The sequence below is a fragment of the Momordica charantia genome (genome assembly GCF_013281855.1).
Source record: "Momordica charantia cultivar OHB3-1 chromosome 9 unlocalized genomic scaffold, Mcharantia_2.0 BLBB01000009.1, whole genome shotgun sequence".
NCBI classification, from domain to species: domain Eukaryota; kingdom Viridiplantae; phylum Streptophyta; class Magnoliopsida; order Cucurbitales; family Cucurbitaceae; genus Momordica; species Momordica charantia.
Genome location: NW_028275167.1, coordinates 7,293,497 through 7,311,951, shown reverse-complemented (window position 1 = coordinate 7,311,951; position 18,455 = coordinate 7,293,497). Strand labels below are relative to the sequence as shown.

The 18,455-nt window shown below is 31.5% G+C and overlaps 1 protein-coding gene and 1 pseudogene across 1 annotated transcript; both read right to left on the bottom strand.

Moving 5' to 3' along the window:
- Positions 1 to 886, bottom strand: LOC148208892 (uncharacterized; annotated as a pseudogene).
- Positions 887 to 14,806: 13,920 nt separating this feature from the next.
- Positions 14,807 to 16,096, bottom strand: LOC111022852 (auxin-induced protein 22D). Its single transcript, XM_022300130.2, has 4 exons — positions 15,792 to 16,096; positions 15,471 to 15,676; positions 15,262 to 15,361; positions 14,807 to 15,167 (listed from the first exon to the last, which is right to left on the bottom strand). Exons 1-4 carry the CDS (start codon positions 15,989 to 15,991, stop codon positions 15,095 to 15,097), a joined length of 579 nt encoding a protein of 192 aa, XP_022155822.1. The 5' UTR covers positions 15,992 to 16,096; the 3' UTR covers positions 14,807 to 15,094.
- Positions 16,097 to 18,455: the final 2,359 nt, after the last annotated feature.

Below are 18,455 nucleotides of genomic sequence, written 5' to 3'. Positions count from 1 at the left end.
CTATTGTTGTTGTTCCACCGTCCTCTACCTCGATTTCGACCACCCCCCCGATTGTTGTTGAATGGTGGCCGAGAGTTTTGATTTTGGCGTTGGTTTCCACCACTTACACTTCTGCTACTATTAGCCATATTCACAGAAACAGAGTTGTTAAAAGATACTGTATTTTTATGAGAATTCTGAAGTTCTAACCTCTTCTCAAATACCAACAATTCGGCTTGCATTCCAGGCCACGAAATGCCTCGTTTTCCTTGGATCGTTGCTACCACAGGATTATACTCTTCATCTAATCCCAGCAAAACTTGAGAAATCAAAGATTGAGTGGGTACGAGGCTTCCAGCTTGACCTAAATTGTCTGCATGAGACTTCATAACACGCAAAAAATCAGTCATTTTAAGAGAACCTTTTCGAGTTTGTTGAAATACCTGACGGAGATAATCTTCTTCCGCCTGAGACTGTACTCCAAAGAGTTCTTGTATGGCAGCCCATAAATCACAAGCATTTTCGTACCCATCACCTGTGTTGCAACTTCTGGAGTCATAGAGTTGTACAACCAACCAAGAAGTAGCTGGTCGGTAGTTACCCATGACTCATATAGTGGATTGACGGCTGCTTCTGTTGCTATAGAGGAACTCGATGGTGCAGATATGTTCGTTTGGCTTGTTTCCATATTACCAATCGACTGTTGCACAAACATGGGCGGGCATGGGTGCTCGCCGGAGAGGTGTCTCTCTAGTTTGTAACTTCGTAATATGGGTAAGGCTAGGTTTTTCCACAACAAGTAATTGGTTCTATCTAGCTTTATTTTGGTGATTTGGTTAAGCAATTGATTGAGTGGTGGGCTGCTAAAGGTGGGGTGGGTAGAGGTGTTGGAGGAGGCGTTGGCCATTACAGCTCTGATACCAAGTTAGAATTTCACAAGAGGAAGTTTCACACAGAAGGTATGATGTTTATATTTCACTGTATTATGATGGCACTCAAAGGCTCTATTTATACAAAAGTATATCCTAAGTTTAGAAGAAAAAGATCTAAACTTTAACAAAAATATTGTAACAAAAATGCACAATAATAGATATTCTTGTTTTGACTATGACGTGGTGTGTGGCTTCAACTTCCTTGCTGAAGTTACGTTAACAGACACAAGTGACGAAACTTTATGAAAATTTAATTTAGAGCCCTAAAATAAATACGATCCCCAAGTTTGCAACTTAACTAAGAAATTAACACCAACCTTAACATGGCTAAAATCGGTTAAGACATATATTTTAATATTCATAAGTTTCATCTCAAAATCAATTGGTAAGGAGAGGAGTAGCCTAGGTCTATTATAAACATGCATTTGTAAGATCACGTTTCTTTTCAATGTAGGATTATCCTTAACATACCCCTTCAAGAACGTGGCTCATTTGGCTCATCAATCTTGGTCGGATCTCATTTTTGGATTGAATGCTCATTTGAGCATTCTGGGTTATGATACCATATGAATATTAATCAGCGTTCCATCTCAAAACCAAATGATAATGAGAGGAATAGTCTATGTCTATTCATTTCACTACAAGAAATATGACTTTTAATAGCTTTTTGGCATAGCACTTTTAGAAATGGGCTATGGAAAGTAGGGGGATGATAGAAATATAAAATTTTGGTGCCTGCTCAAATATGCAATAATTTCTTTATTTTTCGTGGCTCAATTGTAGCTCTTGAAAAACGCTATCAAAGGTCATGGATTTTTAATAGCATCCGCTGTCACGATTCTCAAAAAAGTCTTTTATAACGTTTTTAGTAAGCTATTGTATCCATTTTTTCTTGTAGTGTTTGTAAGGTCCCTTTTTTTTCAATGTGAGATCCTCATCAATATATTCTTGATTAAAAGGTCAAAATTCTCGAATCCTCACTCTCACATGTTATTGAACCAACAAACATGGTTTACAGAGTAGAGAAAATTGTAGGGGTAAACTAATCAACATGGTATAATAATAATAGTAATAAAGAAAAGAGTTCCAAAGAATTGTGTAGTAGAGAGAGAGAGAAATGGGCATGTCATGTGCATAGATTCATTGGGTGATAGAAGATGGGAGCCACATAATGGGCATGTGAGGTTGTAGGGTTTTTGTCACCCAAGACTCAAACCCTATCCCATGTGCACCGCTGTAGGGCATCCCACTGACCCCCCTCCCCTTCCCATCTATCAAGTGAAATATGTAGCAACTTTTTCATCAAATCAACAACAAAAATTACAAAAAGAAAAAAGTGAAACGATATATTATAACATTTTCCCATTCCCACCAACCCCTTTCTTTCTTTAGCTCCTCGTGTTTGTCGGTGTTGCTTTAACTAATCGGGTTAAGCTTATGTGAGTTTGACTGTGATCTGGCAAAGCGTTGTAATTAGTAATAAGTTTGAGTTTGAACATCCGTGATGCTATCTTTATCCTCTTCTATTATAATTTATGGGGTGGATTTTGACAATTGATATCTCAATTCCCGAGTGGGTGAACTAGTTGAAAGAAAGAAAAAAAAAAATATATATATATATAAGCTTTTGCGAGTCTGACAATAATTTGATAGGATGTTGTAATTGGTCAGAAGTTTGAGTTTGAACTTGACGTGATGCTATGTTCCTCTCTTATATGATAATTCATGTAGTGGATTTTGACAATTGATATCTGAGCTTGTAGGTGGGAGAACTGGTTGGGAATATATATATATATATATATATATATATAATTTTGAAAAAGAGAGTTATTAAATTTGTACTAATCAACCTAAAGTCAATAGATTTAGTAGTAATTTATCCATGATATGTCAAAGTAAGATTTTATCCGAAGTTCAAACTTGTCCAATGGTATGTCTCTCGGGCTAATACTCGAGCGAAATGAAGAAATTGCCAAATTGAAATGATTGACACATCGTAGTAACGAAAAAGTAATTTACATCAAATATATTAGCCAATTAGTAATCTTAATATAATAATCAATCTAATTAATTAACTCGTATATGAACTATAATGGAGACCATATAATTTTAAATCACCATAAAAAAGAAATTCAACTCCCCTCTTTCAGCAAAATGAACACAATTTTTCATATGGAAATCATCCTCGTATATTGCTGCAAAATTAAGTTTAAGAAACATTATGACCCTTGTTTGGCAGACAAAGGAGTTGGTCGGTTCTCAGAAGAGATACCAAATTCAGAAATATAATTTAAAAACAAATAAGCAAATATAAGACTTTCTAATTCAAATAATTATGTTATTATGAAACCTAAGTTATACTCTTATATAATAATGTGGTATTATTTGATGGTCAATGATAATAAATAATGTATATATCTTTTTGAGCCAATGATCATGTTCCCATTTACTTGATCCCTCCCTCTTGTTTCAACAGTAATCTTGTAATCATTTCAAGGCTTATTGATAAAAAATATATTTTTGTGGTGAAAAAATACAAACCAAAATAAATAAACTTTTCTTGTTTGATTATTTCATGCAGGGAGAACTCAAGAAACCTACCAAATTTCAACTAAATAAACAAATACATAATTTAGAAAAAATTCTAAATATAACATTTTTTTACAGTTATAAATTCAGAACTTTTCATAACCATTAAACATTCTCATTAATGATAAAAGAAATTCGTAAAAGTCAATATTTTCCCACCAAAATCACGCTCTATTGTTAATGACAGTTTAAAACTACCATTGATTTAACAATTTTTTTTTTCAATTTTCATAACAGTTATAAACTGTCATAAATTTTTTAAAATCTCTAAATCAATGATTTTTCCTGTCAAATTCCCGCATGCAGCAATCATGACAGTTTTTTTCCTCAACTTTCGTTACTATTCATAATTATCGTAGAAGTCTAATTTTTTGGTAGTGCCTGTATAAACTTCCACCATAAATTTGTTTTGAAAAAAACAACTAACAAGTTGATTAATAAGTTGGATGGCCTCCATTTTTCTACTTAAATTTCAAGATAAATCTTTGGCCTATGAAAATATCACTTTGATGAAATGACTGATAAGGCCACTACCTTTTGTGGTGTCCAAAAGAAGAGATATTTCAAAGAACTCAAAGGAAATTCATTTACAATTCTTTTGAAATGTGCGATACATTAGACTCATGTGCAGCTAAAATCATCAAAAGATTATTCTTTGGAAGTAGAGATCTTTAAATAGATTGGCAATAGGTATTATAGCATCTCTTGTTTCATGAAATAAGTCCAAATATAGTATTCAAGAGCCTATTTCTATATGATTGTATAGGATCGATGTGAGTTTGTAGGCATGTTGAATTTATCGATTCTAAAAAAATTTCTAGACTTTGCATGCTTCGATAAAATTGAATAGGGCTGTGAAGCAACAACTTTTTAAAGATTAGTATACAATAAAAGTATTTATGATTTCCTAAAAGATAGGTGTCGTTGACACGTCACTCGCAGATCACACAGAAATTGGCTGATTTAGTTTTTAGGTTATGAGGTGGAGACATGTTAGCTACATTTCAGCCAAAAGGAACCCTAGATAACTTAACCTATTCAAGTAATATCATGTTTAGTCTAGGTCTAGCTAAATCATGTTTTGTCTAGACTATGCTAAATCATGTCAAAATAGAAATGGGTAATCATTACACTTACTCTTTGTGAAATTACGAGGTTGGATCCACCCTTTGAAGTTAGCTCATGCTAAGTAATTGAGGAGAAAATAATCCTTACAAACATAGTCTATTATTACAAGAACGTGTATTTAATTAATCGTTTAATACATCGATATACTTGTCTAATTGTCTGATATACTTGTCACTTCCAAATATTTTTCTTTCCTATATAATAAGAGAAATTCCAAAATCAATTTACTATAACACATATATGCATGGACAAAAAAGATTGACCATATTTTTAAACAACCAAAAAATGGGGAAAAAGGTATCAAATTAAGTTGGGAGTGGATCACTTGACCATTGCAATCCACAAGCATCTCAATGTTGATCACCTGAACGACCATGAACGGCCCAAATTCCACTCCTCTTCTCTTAATCATTTGTATATGATGTAGTGATTAATTTAATGCTGAATTAAAAAGGAAAAATAATTAAAAAAATATATCTATATCAAAGAGTTGCAACATTATCTTTAGTTTGAAAAATACCCTTCAAACATAAACTTGATTTGCTCGAAGGGTGGTTGCAACTCAAATTGATTTATCCATCTGTTAAAGATCTCACATTGAAAAGAAAATGGACCTTACAATGTTTTATAATGGACATGAGCTACTACTCTCAAAGTTAATTAGTTTTAAGATGGAGTTACAAGTATATTCATACTCTCAGGGATTAGTTTCTCTTGATTTATCTGATTTATGTCGTTCCAAATGGCCCAGCAAGTAATCGTCACAATTTCCACCTCAGATTCACTCAGAATAGATTGTCAATTCTCCCAAAGGTCTGGGAAAGAAATGTCCGGGCTCGGGATGCACGGAATGGAAGGGAGCAAATTAAACCATATCGGCTTCACTCGAGGGCAGAGCAAAAGGGCATGAACTGTGGTTTCAACCTTCATTTTGCAACATGGGCAATAGGGTAAGATGTCCAAACCTTTCTTTCGTAGATTATACATGGTAGGAAGGAATCCATGCATCGTTTTCCATAGGAATGTCATGATCTTTGTAGGTATACAAAGCTCATCCAATGCAACTTCTTTTGATCATTTGTTGACCCCTACCAAAGCATCGTTTTCCGTAGGAATGTCATGATCTTTGTAGGAATACAAAGCTCATCCAATGCAACTTCTTTTGATCATTTGTTGACCCCTACCAAAAGCGAGTAAAGTACGCTTAATATCATCCTTTAGGGAGGTGAAACACACTCATGGCATAAGAGGGGATCGCCTGGGCCACGCCTTTGATAAGAACTTCCTTACTTCCGGAAGAGAAAAACTTGTGTTTCCACCCTTGCAAAATTTTCCAAATTCTGTCCTTGAAAAAGTTTCAGTCATTACCTTTCCTCCAAGAGAACATGGACGGCAAGCCAAGGTAGTTCCTCAAATCCTGTACAAGCTCAACCCTCAAAAGTGATTGCAAGTAAGCTTGTCGATCAGCATGGACATTAGGAGAGAACATCAAGGCAGATTTGGAGAAGTTGATACATTGTCCAGAGGCACTACCATAGGTCGCTAATAGATCTTTCAAGAAAATACATTCAAGATGAGAGTGGGTCACCTTGCGGATACCTCGAAAAGGAGTGACTGTCCCTGTCGGTCTCCCATTAATGAGAATGGAAAACTGCCCTGAGCATGATAAGGGAGACCCAATTAGGGGCAAAACCAAACTTAAGCATGAGTTGTTCCAAATAGGTCCATTCCACCCTGTCAAAAGCCTTGCTGAGATCAAGCTTGAGAGCTGCAAAGCCTTTCTTACCAGATTTCTGGCCTCGGATGAAGTGAAAAGCAGGTGAAATAATAGCATCTAGCACTCTTTTAAGCCTATTGGCTAGCACCTTTGTAATAATCTTGTAAGATACATTATATAAATTGATTGGACGAAAGTTAGAGATGCACCTTAGATTTTTAACCTTAGGAATTAAGGTGATATTTGTTGCATTCCACCCTTTCATGCTTCCTCCACCTTTTATATGGTTTGTTCAAAAAGTAACACCGATGTAATTGTTTAATTATAAGGATCTATGGTAACGTTTTTATTTTTTATTTTTTATTTCTATTTTCTAATAAATAAAAAACAGAACTGTCCTTATTTTTTCTTCATTTTTTATTAAAAAACATATTTGGGAACTATTCTCATTCTCTAAATTTAAAATTAAATAAATATATATATATATATAAATATTTATATGAAAGTTACTCTTTTAAATTAAATATTTCAAATCTTTTATGTTATACTAATTTTTTAATAGTTATTTTGCATTTTATAAGTCGTAATGATAAAATAGTACTTTTATTTCTCTGGATCAAAAATTGAAACGGAAACAAAAAATAAGAATTTGTTTTTTTACACAATTTTAGGAACGTTTCTTAAAAATCAAAAAGTAGTAATAGGAACAGTACTACCAAAAACACTTGTGTTTCTAAAAAATTGGAAACAAGTAATAGAAACGTTACCATACCATTTTTTAGTACAACAAATTGTAGGATGTGAGAATTTAAACTTTTGAGTTAAAGAATAAAAAGGTAGGTGCCTTTATGATAAGCTATGCTCATTTGTTTACATAGAAACTACCATCTATACCTCAAGAAAAGCTAAGGTGATTTTAGATTCATATTTTATTCTTTATGCAAAAGCAGGACGATAGAGATTTCATTTAACTTAAGTTGATCTTGGTTGAGAAGTATACCTACCTTGGAAATCTTTTTTTAAAACACTTTTTTAGTGCTCTTGATTTGAACCAAAATAATAAATTAGAGCACAATGAGCGAGCCATCTCAATCGCCTTTTATTTTTCTTTCTGTCAAGGACAAATATGGTAGACTAATCTTACTTATATTTATAGCATTGATTAATATCAAGGTTTTAAATGTCAATGTTGATGAAAAATTTAAGGTCTCAATTTTATGGAAATGTCAATAGAAATATCGATAAAATGCTGATGTTATGAATATTTGTGAAAAAATTATAAAAATAAATGTTTCACAACAAGTATTTTAAATAACAAATAATTCTTTCGCTATTTTTTAGTCAAAATTTATTAATATTACTATTATGTTTATATCAATAATATTTTCTATATTTTGTCACTTTTTTGGGATACTCGCACTCAGAAAATATTGATGTATCCTTCATATTAATGTCGAACCTATAGACGTAAAAATATCGACATATGGATGAAAACTTAATACCTGATTGAGATTTAGTGATTAAGATGAAGATTAAGATTCCAATAGCAATAGGGGGTTAAAAGATTAATCTAAGCCTATGCTAACTATCCAATTACCAATATAACACAAGATTATATTTATAATGTTTTAAAAAGTTTGAGACAATTTGTAATTTTATTTTAGAAATGGTTATATATTATATAAAAATAAATCTTAAAATAAGATTTGAAAGTGATGGATCAGTTACTTGGGCCAATGTCTTTGAGTCCAAGATGAAGCACACACGTGTGGAAGGGAGGGCCCCACATGTCAAAGTCACCGTGTTTCATGTCACACGTGTGTCCCAATAAATGATGGAATCCTTCAATTCCTTGCATTAATTACCCCTTTAACTAATTGGTTGATTGATTTTTTTTGTTTTTTTTTAAATTGTGGGGCCCACTAAAGAGGTGAAAATTGGCTCCTAACATGTTCAATATTTACGTTCTAATCTTGAATTAAAACAAATGAAATTTATTGTTTTATTTCAACAACAAAAAAAAAATCTAGATTAATAAGTAATTAACTTATAATTTAAAAATCCATATATTAGTAACAAAAATGTTGATATATTTAGCATTAAGAAAATGTGACAACAATCACAAAATAAAATCATACTATTTGTATTCAAAATAAAGTAAAAGAGAAGAATGTGAATTTCAAAGTTCAGTTATCAATATGATTTACAAAATCTAAGTCAATGAAAGTTGTAGTATTAGAACTATATATATTTTTACTAAAGTTATCCAGGTTATATATTTTTTATAGGGTCGGAGGTTCAAATCCTCACTCGATATAGATGATGTATTATTCTAAAAAAAGATTTACATCTCTCATTGTGATCCTTTTAACTTTCAAGTTTATTTCAATTTGACCTCGACCTTCTAAAATATCTATTTTAATTTTAAAATTTTGAGAAAATAAAGGTTTGTTTGGTTGGTGATATGAAAACAGAAATCTAAAAACAATAATCCAATCAAAATAGTTGTTTTCAGACACATGTTTAGTATCAGATTTCGAAATTGAATCTCAATTTAAAAATTTGTTAGTATATTTGTAAATAATTATCCTACTAAATATTTAGTTAAATCTAAAACAATGTTAATTAATTTATTAACATATATGTCATAAATGTTATAAGATTATTATTTTACAAACGTTATATATTTTATAATATATTATATTTTTTATTTTTTAATCTAAAAAATGAATGAGTTTAATAACATGATATAATATATTTATCAAAACATTTTATCTTTTTAATGTAATTTTGCATTTTAAAGTTTCAAATTCAGAATCTAAAAGCACTGAAAACAAAAAAAAATGTTGTTTTTAGAATTTCCACTAGATCAAACAATTTGAAAAAACAAATCTAACGAGTATTCACTGGATCTATTTGATTCAATGAATCGAAAAACAAAATAAACATAATTTTGATTGCATATCAAACACACCCTAACTATTTGGATCATTCTCACTATTTTACTATCAATTTTCAACTCAATCTGCCTATGTGGCTTCAATACATGTCCACATAATAAGCACGTTAATACACATATTTAAAATCACATCATCTATTTATTAAATAAGGTGATAGAACAACGACAATGTCTAAAATGATTTTTCTTTTTTTAATTCAAGAATTAAAATAGACATTTCAAAATATAAGAACTAAAGTTAAATAAATTAAATATATATATAACAAAAAAAATGAGATTTGAATTAATGTTTTGTATAAAGAGATGAGAGATTGGAAGTTCACATGTTCATTTGCCTCACTTATGCAACACATCAATTGATAGCTTAATTCATTCATCTTCAAAAGAAATTGAATGAAATGTCCCTTTGTTGGCTTAATGAAGAGAGCTTTTATTTCCAACTAAATAATAATTATAGGCCAAGATTCAATGCATGAAGCACATATGATAAAAGAGTAGTTTCCAATGGGATTGACCACTTGATTTTTTCATTCCACCAAAGTTTGTAATGGATCATGTTCATTCTCTCAGCAAAAAAGTTGTCTAGAGTGGTTACTACCTATAATGCGACTAATATTATTGGTGGAATAAGAGCTTACCACGTGGACAAACTGAAGACGAGACGTGACACGCAAAGTCATCTAACTGATCTAATAGAAGTCTTAGCTTGTTTGGCATCGTATCGATCTGAAAACATGCAATTTGCTGTTGACGTAAAATCTGCTAAACATCAAATACCTTGGAGTTTCTTGAAAATGCGTAATTTCTATGCCGCCTAACTAAGTTTAGTTGTACACTAGTTCGGATTAAGACTAACTTAAGCTTCGGAGTGTACGTGGTACCAAACCAGTACAAGATTCTATTTACAGGTCTACTTCGAATCAAAAGTCGACATGTCACCTCGTTCAAATAATCCTCCCTCAACAACTAACATTTTTAAATATATTAGTTATATTTGTTACACTTCTAAAATTGTCTATTGCCCATAAAAGGTGAAGATTCAATGCATGAATACATAAAGAGTAGTTTTCTTGTACGATGGGCCAACAGATTTCTTATTCTACTAAAGTACATAATGGGTCACGTTTGTAATCTCAATTAACATTAAAAAAATTTAAAAAAAAAATAAAAAGTTGTACAGAGTAATTACTACAAATGTGGCCAACACTTTTAGTTTTGCTAGTGATATGCTAGGTCAATAAAAAGGGCAAATTCAATGCATAAATACATGACAAATAGTTCTAGAAGTAGGATATTGACATACCAAAATATGTAATGGGTCGTGTTGGTCACTTCGATAACAAAAATTTCTAGGGACCGTTTGTTTTTCGGAAATGTAGATGCCCGACATCTATATTAATTTAACTATTATTATATATTTTCAATCTAAACATAGTTTAACTAGTCAAAGATATATATCTTTAAGCAAAAGTTGAGAAGTTTGAATTTGAATTCTCGTATTATCTTTTGAGAAAAATTATATATTTTTATTATGTAATTTTACCCTTCTTAAATAGCTTATAGTCAAGCACAAGAGAACTAATTATGTTTTTTTAGGCCATTCATCTAACCCATATCATGGAAGAAGATCAATCACCTGGCTTCTAGTCCTAATAATTATTTGTAAATTATGTATACTAAAATGGTCTAAATTTTATTTTAGTCCTTTAACTTTCATGTGTACTTACTTTATCTTTGTCCTAAATCTTCAAATATTCTAGTTTAGTCTCTCAAATTTGCATAAAAAATTGTTTTAGTTCTGGATTTTAGTTTTTCAAAATCATTTAACGATTTAAATCCACCTCAAATATTTGATTACCAAGGTCCCGTTTGATAACGATTCTTTTGTTTTTTGTTTTCTGTTTTTGAAAATTAAGCTTAAAACCTCACTACTTCCACTTCTGTATTCCTTTGTTTTGTTATTAACTTTTTAAAAACTATTTTAAAATGTAAGTCAAATTTTTAAAATAAAAAAATATATATAGTTCTCAAAAACTTGTTTTTGTTTTTAAAATTTGACAAAGAATTCAAATGTGTTAGGAAGAAATGTAAATAACATACTAAAGAAATGGTTAGAAAAACAAAGCATATACATCAATTCTCCAAATATGTCAAATCAAAAGAAATATACATGCTTACCAAAATCTAGCATTTAAGCTTTTAGGCTCACTGATAGTTTAACGTAAAAGATCTTACGTTCAAACTCTCCTATAATAATATAATGTCATCTCTGAGCTAAAGCTTTTAGGTTTAGTTGCGATAAGTACCGAAGCTCCTCGAGAATAAACATTTCAAAAGCTATATATGTATTATATCATATTTTACACAAATACACATCTTGTAGGGTGATGGAGAGATTTGGGAAAGAGTAGAGAGTCAACAATGGGATATAAAGCCAGTGGACCAAACTTTGTCTAAAGGATGAGTTGGAATTTGAGGGCAATGGCTTTGTTAAGCAATTATGATGGAAGATAGAGGGGTTTTGAGAGTGACATTTCTTGCATATCTCCAAAGTTTTCTTCTCTCTCTCAAATTCTTATCCTCTCTTTTCTCTTGAGGAGCTGTCTTTGTTTGGTGCATATCCTTTGCTCGTGGACTTGTTTCTTTCACATCCAAAATCACAAACCTAATCTCATATTTGTGTCCCACATCTCTTGGTATGATGTGTTGTGTCTTGTGTAGGGCGTTGTTAGCTCGATCGGTTTCAGTATTTCAAAAGTGCTTTTGATTTAACGGTGAAGTACGACTTTTGGAAATGACTGTTGATGTTTACTTGATTGACAAATAGTTTATAGTTGAAGAAGATAATTAGTAAAAGAAGGAGAGATTTAACGGTGAAGTAAGAAAATAATGTGTCTCGTAGGGTTGTGAATAGAGATTTATATTAATCTAATGAAGATTCGATATAGTGGGTATAAATAAAAGTATTTCTACGTGATATCTACTAATAAGCCAGAATTTATGTGATGGATATGTCACGTCAGTTTTTTCATTAACAATAGGGGTGTATGCGATTTAGGTTGGGTATACGGATATTAGTTTGAGAAAAACTATACATTCACATCGAATCCAAATTTTTCTTGAAAATTGACCACCAAAACAATCGACAACAGTTGAACTGACCTAACTGATTGGTTTTTCGATTTTATAATTCCAAAAATCGAATCAATCAACGAGTATGCTTCAAACTTAACTCAGTATGACAGGTTCCATCATCAATTTTTTTCGATTTGTTAAGATATTAATTAGGTAAAATACAACCACCATGTTGTATTATGTTATACACCTAATTAGAATACATAGGCCAAATCTATAATTAGGGTTTTTTTAGGGTTTGAAGTGTGTTTGGTTAATATTGCAAAGGAACATAAACAACATTATTGTAATTAATCATTGATCATCTGGAAGGCACAAAACTAAGGTAAGATATTGATGCAAAATCACAATCAAAGTTCTTAATAATTTCCATTTGATTTAAACATAGTACAACTCATATATTTTTCACTCCACAAGATTTGATGTGCAATGGAGTTTCATGTAATGCAGACAAAACAAGGAAGAGACTGCTTTTGGTGGCACTAAATTCTATGAGCCAACCATCAAAACTTTGGATTATATTGAGATGTGATACAATTACAAACCCTAAAATGTGATCATATTATTGTACATTAATGGAGGTGACTTCAAAAGTCACTATATGGTCTATATTAGTACAATCATTTGCAAAAATATATTTACTTACAATAATCTCATATCCACGATATAGAGCGATTATTTCATTTGTTAACGAATTCTACTCCATGAGTGCTACATAACGACTCTACTCTCTCTATGCGAGGGGAGTTCTATTTGCTCGCTTTAAATCTCGTCCTTTGTTTCCTTTATTTCATCTGTACTGAAAAAATGATTCTCACGATAGTTCTTTCTGAGATTCTTAACATGTCTTTTCAAAGATGGTGGCTCTTTTGAGTTCGCCAAGACCTGAGTCTCATTTTTGGATCGAATGCTCATTTGAGCTTATTGGACTCTAATATCATATCAATATTCATGGGGTTTCATGTCAAAACTAATTGGTGATGAGAATCGAATGCTCATTTGAGCTTATTGGACTCTATTCATGGGGTTTCATGTCAAAACTAATTGGTGATGAGAGGAGTAGCTCATGTTTATTATAAACTTTGGTCTCTTTTATCTTTTTTATATAAAATCCCTGGCCGTCTTTATGTGTCTTGCAATTCTATTCTCGTGCACCTTTAACCCGGTATTGTAACATATGTAGTACCCCCCATGTTGCATTACTCATATATGTCAATAATCTTTATTATATTTTGGCAAAGCTTCAAAGTGCCACTACACAAATAAATGTTTGTTCAATTCCGTCAATAATTCAAAGTATATTATATATCCTAAATCTAACCTATACGTTTAAATTAAAATTCATGACATATAAATGAAAGACTAAGGGGAATATAAGAAAACAAATATCAAGATTTGGATATTCTTGAAAAATAACGATTTCTCTGTTTTCCTATTTTTGAAACAGTTTTAAATTAAATTTTCACTCTCAAAATTGTCTAGATATAGTTTGAGCCCATAATATTAAAGCCCTAGCTTTTTAAGCCCAAGCTAATTTGATTGAGCAGCCTGGTATAAAACCCAATTTTTACCTTTCTTTGCTACAACTGATTCTTTTGCCACTTGATTTAATTAGTTGGTTTTTTGTTAGGGTCGGTGACATATGTCATAATCAATTAAGACATATATATTTATATTTGACTACTTTGATTTTGATTAAGTGGGTAATTAGTTAAGAATCATTGAAACTAAATTAAAATAATACCTTTTGTAATAATTAAGTCTTTCAATTTTATCTTATATATAATTAATTAATTAATCAATAAGTTTCATGGAAAAAATATTTTTATCATATTTTTTAAATTTTGAAACCTAAGCCTTATGTCAGTGGATTAAGATTTAATAACATGCTTGAAGTTTGAACCATCTCCCCCTTCAATAATATATATATATATATATGTATATATTTGTATTTCAATTTTTTTTTTAAAATAAGAAGAAGATGCTATTTACTTTAGAAGAAAAAAGGAAAAAAAAAAAACTTGAAAGCAAGTTGGCCATACTTAGGTCCTAACTAGTAAAGATCTATCTTGTGCTTACCACCCTTGAATGTTTGACAAGAGAGAAATACAAAAATATAGACATTTTTTTTGGTATAGAAATAAATCCTTACTACCTAAGTATTTTCCTTGATCTAATATCATAAGTGCCTAAAAAAATTGCAAGATCAAGCATAATAAGAGCATAGATCAAAGGGTAAGTTAAAATGATATTCTATTTTAGTCCGACTTTAAATCATTCAGTTAATATATCTGCCATATTATGGTGAGATTGTTTCTTTTTTTTCTTTTATGCTTTCTCTGAAAATCTATTTCAAAGAGCAGGAAATTAGATTTAATTGAGATGAAAAGTTTGGTATATCAAATATCATTTTGATGTGTATTACAATTGTATGGATCAGTAACCTCCCTATACAGTTTTGGATCTAAGGAAGGAAAAAAAAAACATTCAAGATCAAAAACAAATCTCTCTGTTCTTTACAATCTTATTTTCTGATCTCTCTTTCTCCTGTGTGTTAGCCATAAGCTGTCAGAAACTCAAGAAAGTTGCTTCAATGGAAGTTCATCAATGGCGGCTCTCTCTCTCTCTCTCTATATATATAGAGTTTCAAGGTTTTTATGAACAACCCAATCCTCTTGCTTCTGATCCCTTCATGATCCTCAGCCTCTTGCAAGAGGAGATGAACATTCTGCATATATTTTGAAATTCTTGGATCAGAAAAACGTTCTTTCGATTAATCTTAAGAGCGAGAAGGAAGAAAAGAGAGCGAAAAAAGAACTTACTCCCATGGAACATCGCCCACGAGCATCCAATCGCCATCTTTGTCTTCGTAAGTAGGAGCGTAATCCGATCCATTGAAACCTTCCTTCTCTGAGTAATCACCTGATGAATTTAATCGAGTACTTGTTAAATTACTATTCCACTGGCTATAAAAGCTTGAATCTAAGTTGATGAGCTATGATAAATTTAACTGGACTGAATTTTCTCTTACCGAGGTTGAATTTGAACATGTTTTCCAAGGCCTTCACGAGCTCTACGTAGCTTTTGTAAATGGTAAGATCCATCTTCCTTAGATAAGGAGCTCCATCCATGCTAACTTTCACATACGCTCTGGAGCAACTTTCTCCCTCGGTTTTCTTTCCGGCCAAAATATTTTTTCGATATGATCGAATCGGTGGCCATCCTACAACTTGTGCCCTGCAATGCTTAACAATATTAGTTCAAGGAAATTTTAGGTCTTAAATAATATCTTAGACCATCGTCTCACTTGCCTATTTATCTTAGATCTAACCAATATATCTCCTTTACTTACTTGGAGGGAGGAGGGTGGGAGTCATTTCTGGCATCGGAAATGCTGCTGTGACTTTCTTTATCAATCTCCGAAAAGGGTCTCTTGTTGGACTGCGACCCGTGGCGGTGGTCGGGCTCGTCGTCGGAGCCGGGGAGGCCGAGGCGGAGCTCGGTGGCTCTGAGGTTGAGATCTCGGTGGTCGGAAACTGCCAATCTCGCCATTGTCTTGCAGAGTAGAGATTGAAGATTTTGGGAGAGAAACTGGAAATTTTGAGACTTGAAGTAGTAAAAATTTGGGAAGATTTGGGGTTTGGCAGAAAGTTAGCAATGGAGGGAGAATATATAATGGGAGAAGAACATGCTATGGGTGTGCATGAACTCTGCCAGCAATTATGTGGCACGTGTCACCTGTTTGCATCAATTATTTTTATACATATACATGCTGTTAGATTTTTTATTTTCAATAGGAAAAGAAAAAAGAAAAAAGAGTCTGGTTGTAAATACGCCACGCAATATGTAAAATTAGAAATAAACATGAATTTAACTTAACAGAAACTAACAATTGTTTATTGGTCAGCACCTAAGTATTATTTTGACGTAAACGTCTATATCTGTATCCTCTCTTTTATGAATATGTGCCACGTCGTAGGAATTCTTGTTGTGATACGAGTAATACGATACATGGCTGAATAGGTATTTGACGTGTAATTTAGATTAATTTTTTAAATATTATATTTTAGCCACTAAAAATACACAAAAATTTTGTAACTATATTTTTTTTAATATCGCATGGTAAAGGTAGGGTAGAGTTTAATATTATGAAAAGTTTTATTTATTATTATTATTATTTTAAGAATGAAAAGTTTTATTTAATCCACCTTAAGTCGCTAGGTTTAGGGGACAAAACAAAAATAAAAAAATAGGTATAATAAATTAGAAAATATATTAAATATGAAATAGAAGAGGATGACACGTGGTATGGAGCATCCCGTGTGTGGCAAGCGACAGATATGAATGTTGGCAAAAGGGGGGACACGGTGGAGGCTGCGGTCCGACGTGGAAGGGACAACAACAGCAAATTGTATTGAAAAGACCTTGGACCAGGACTGACGGCCAAGATGGAGTTTAGGGAGAACCGGATGGTGGACCGTCCGATGAAGACAGGGCATGTGAGTAGTGGGGCCCACGCGGGATTGATTGTGGGACCCACAGGTTGATTTGATTGACATTTATTTAGGAATTGCATGTGGGGTTGTCAAAAAGTGGCCTTTGGAACTGTTCCGCTTTGAGTTTGATTGTCTCGAGAATTTTAGGAACTTGTTTCGAAATTGCCTATTTAAAAACATTAAAAAGAAAAATAAAAGATTTCTATTTAACCGACCGACTTCTAATGTGAATAAATTCAAATGAAATTCAATCCATAATCAGAATGGAAATGTTATTCCTGTGTAATACAAATTTTTTGAAATCTAATCAGAATCAGTTGATATTGTTTATTCAAACTCTCTTAAATCGAAATCGGAATCAAAATTAGATATATAGCAATTACTAGTATTTTTTCTCCTTGTTAATTAATTACAAATATATTATTTCGCTGATTTTTTTTTAATTACAAATCTCTCACAGTAATTCATTACAAATTTTAAAAATCTAACTTTTAAACTTGAAAAATCAATTACGAAATCTAACTTTTAAACTTGAAAAATCAATTACGAATAGAAAATAATCTAAGTCAAATAGTTAATTAAAATTTTAATATGAAAAAAATCGATTAAAAAAAAGTTGAGGAATATTAGATATTTAATTGTTTAATATGGAATATGGAAGATACATAATTACATAAGATTTGTCCGAATTTAATTACATCATCCCAAATTTTTTTTCTTTTTTGTCTTTCCCACTCTTGCCATATTTGTTGTCCATCAAATCTCAGTCCAATATTGATCCGAAATTTATGAAATCTTGATTTTTTTTTGGTAACGGACAAATCTTATGCTATTATTAGATCATGCAAATCTTTTTTCACCCTAATTTATTTATGGGAGGATTTTTTTTTTATTCAGTTGTTAATTCTCAATTGGTAAGTCATTCCTAAATTAAAATGTTAGATTTTTTTACATATTAGATTCAAATTAAAAAGGGAGTGTAAGGATTAAAGGGAGAGATTGGTGGATAATTTTACTTTAAAAAACAGAGATATTTTAGTAAATTTACAAAGATAAAAAGTGGAAAATTGTCACAAATTAGAATGAAGGGATCCCAAACTAATTTTTTTTCAGAATGGGTCATCCATCCAAAATAAATTATTGGAGGGATCATAAATCTCAATTTTCCAATGAGAAACAAAAAAAACTTAGAAATGATAAACACGAACGATTATTAAGGTACAGTAACCATCTCGTTTTTAAAAAATATGTCTGCGTTTTTCAATAATAACCTTAGTAAGATTAAGGGTTAGTACATTGATGTTATTTAAAGATCCTAATTACATAAAATGATGGAATGTATAGAATTTACACATTTGTCATGAAACAACCTTATTTAAGAGGGTACCCATCACATAAATTACTTAAAATCCTCTTGTATCTACAAATTCATTTTAAAATGCAAAATTGATTAATTGGAAGGTTATAATTTGGATCCCATAATTTTAGCTAAACGATACTTTCCAAAAATAATTAAAACC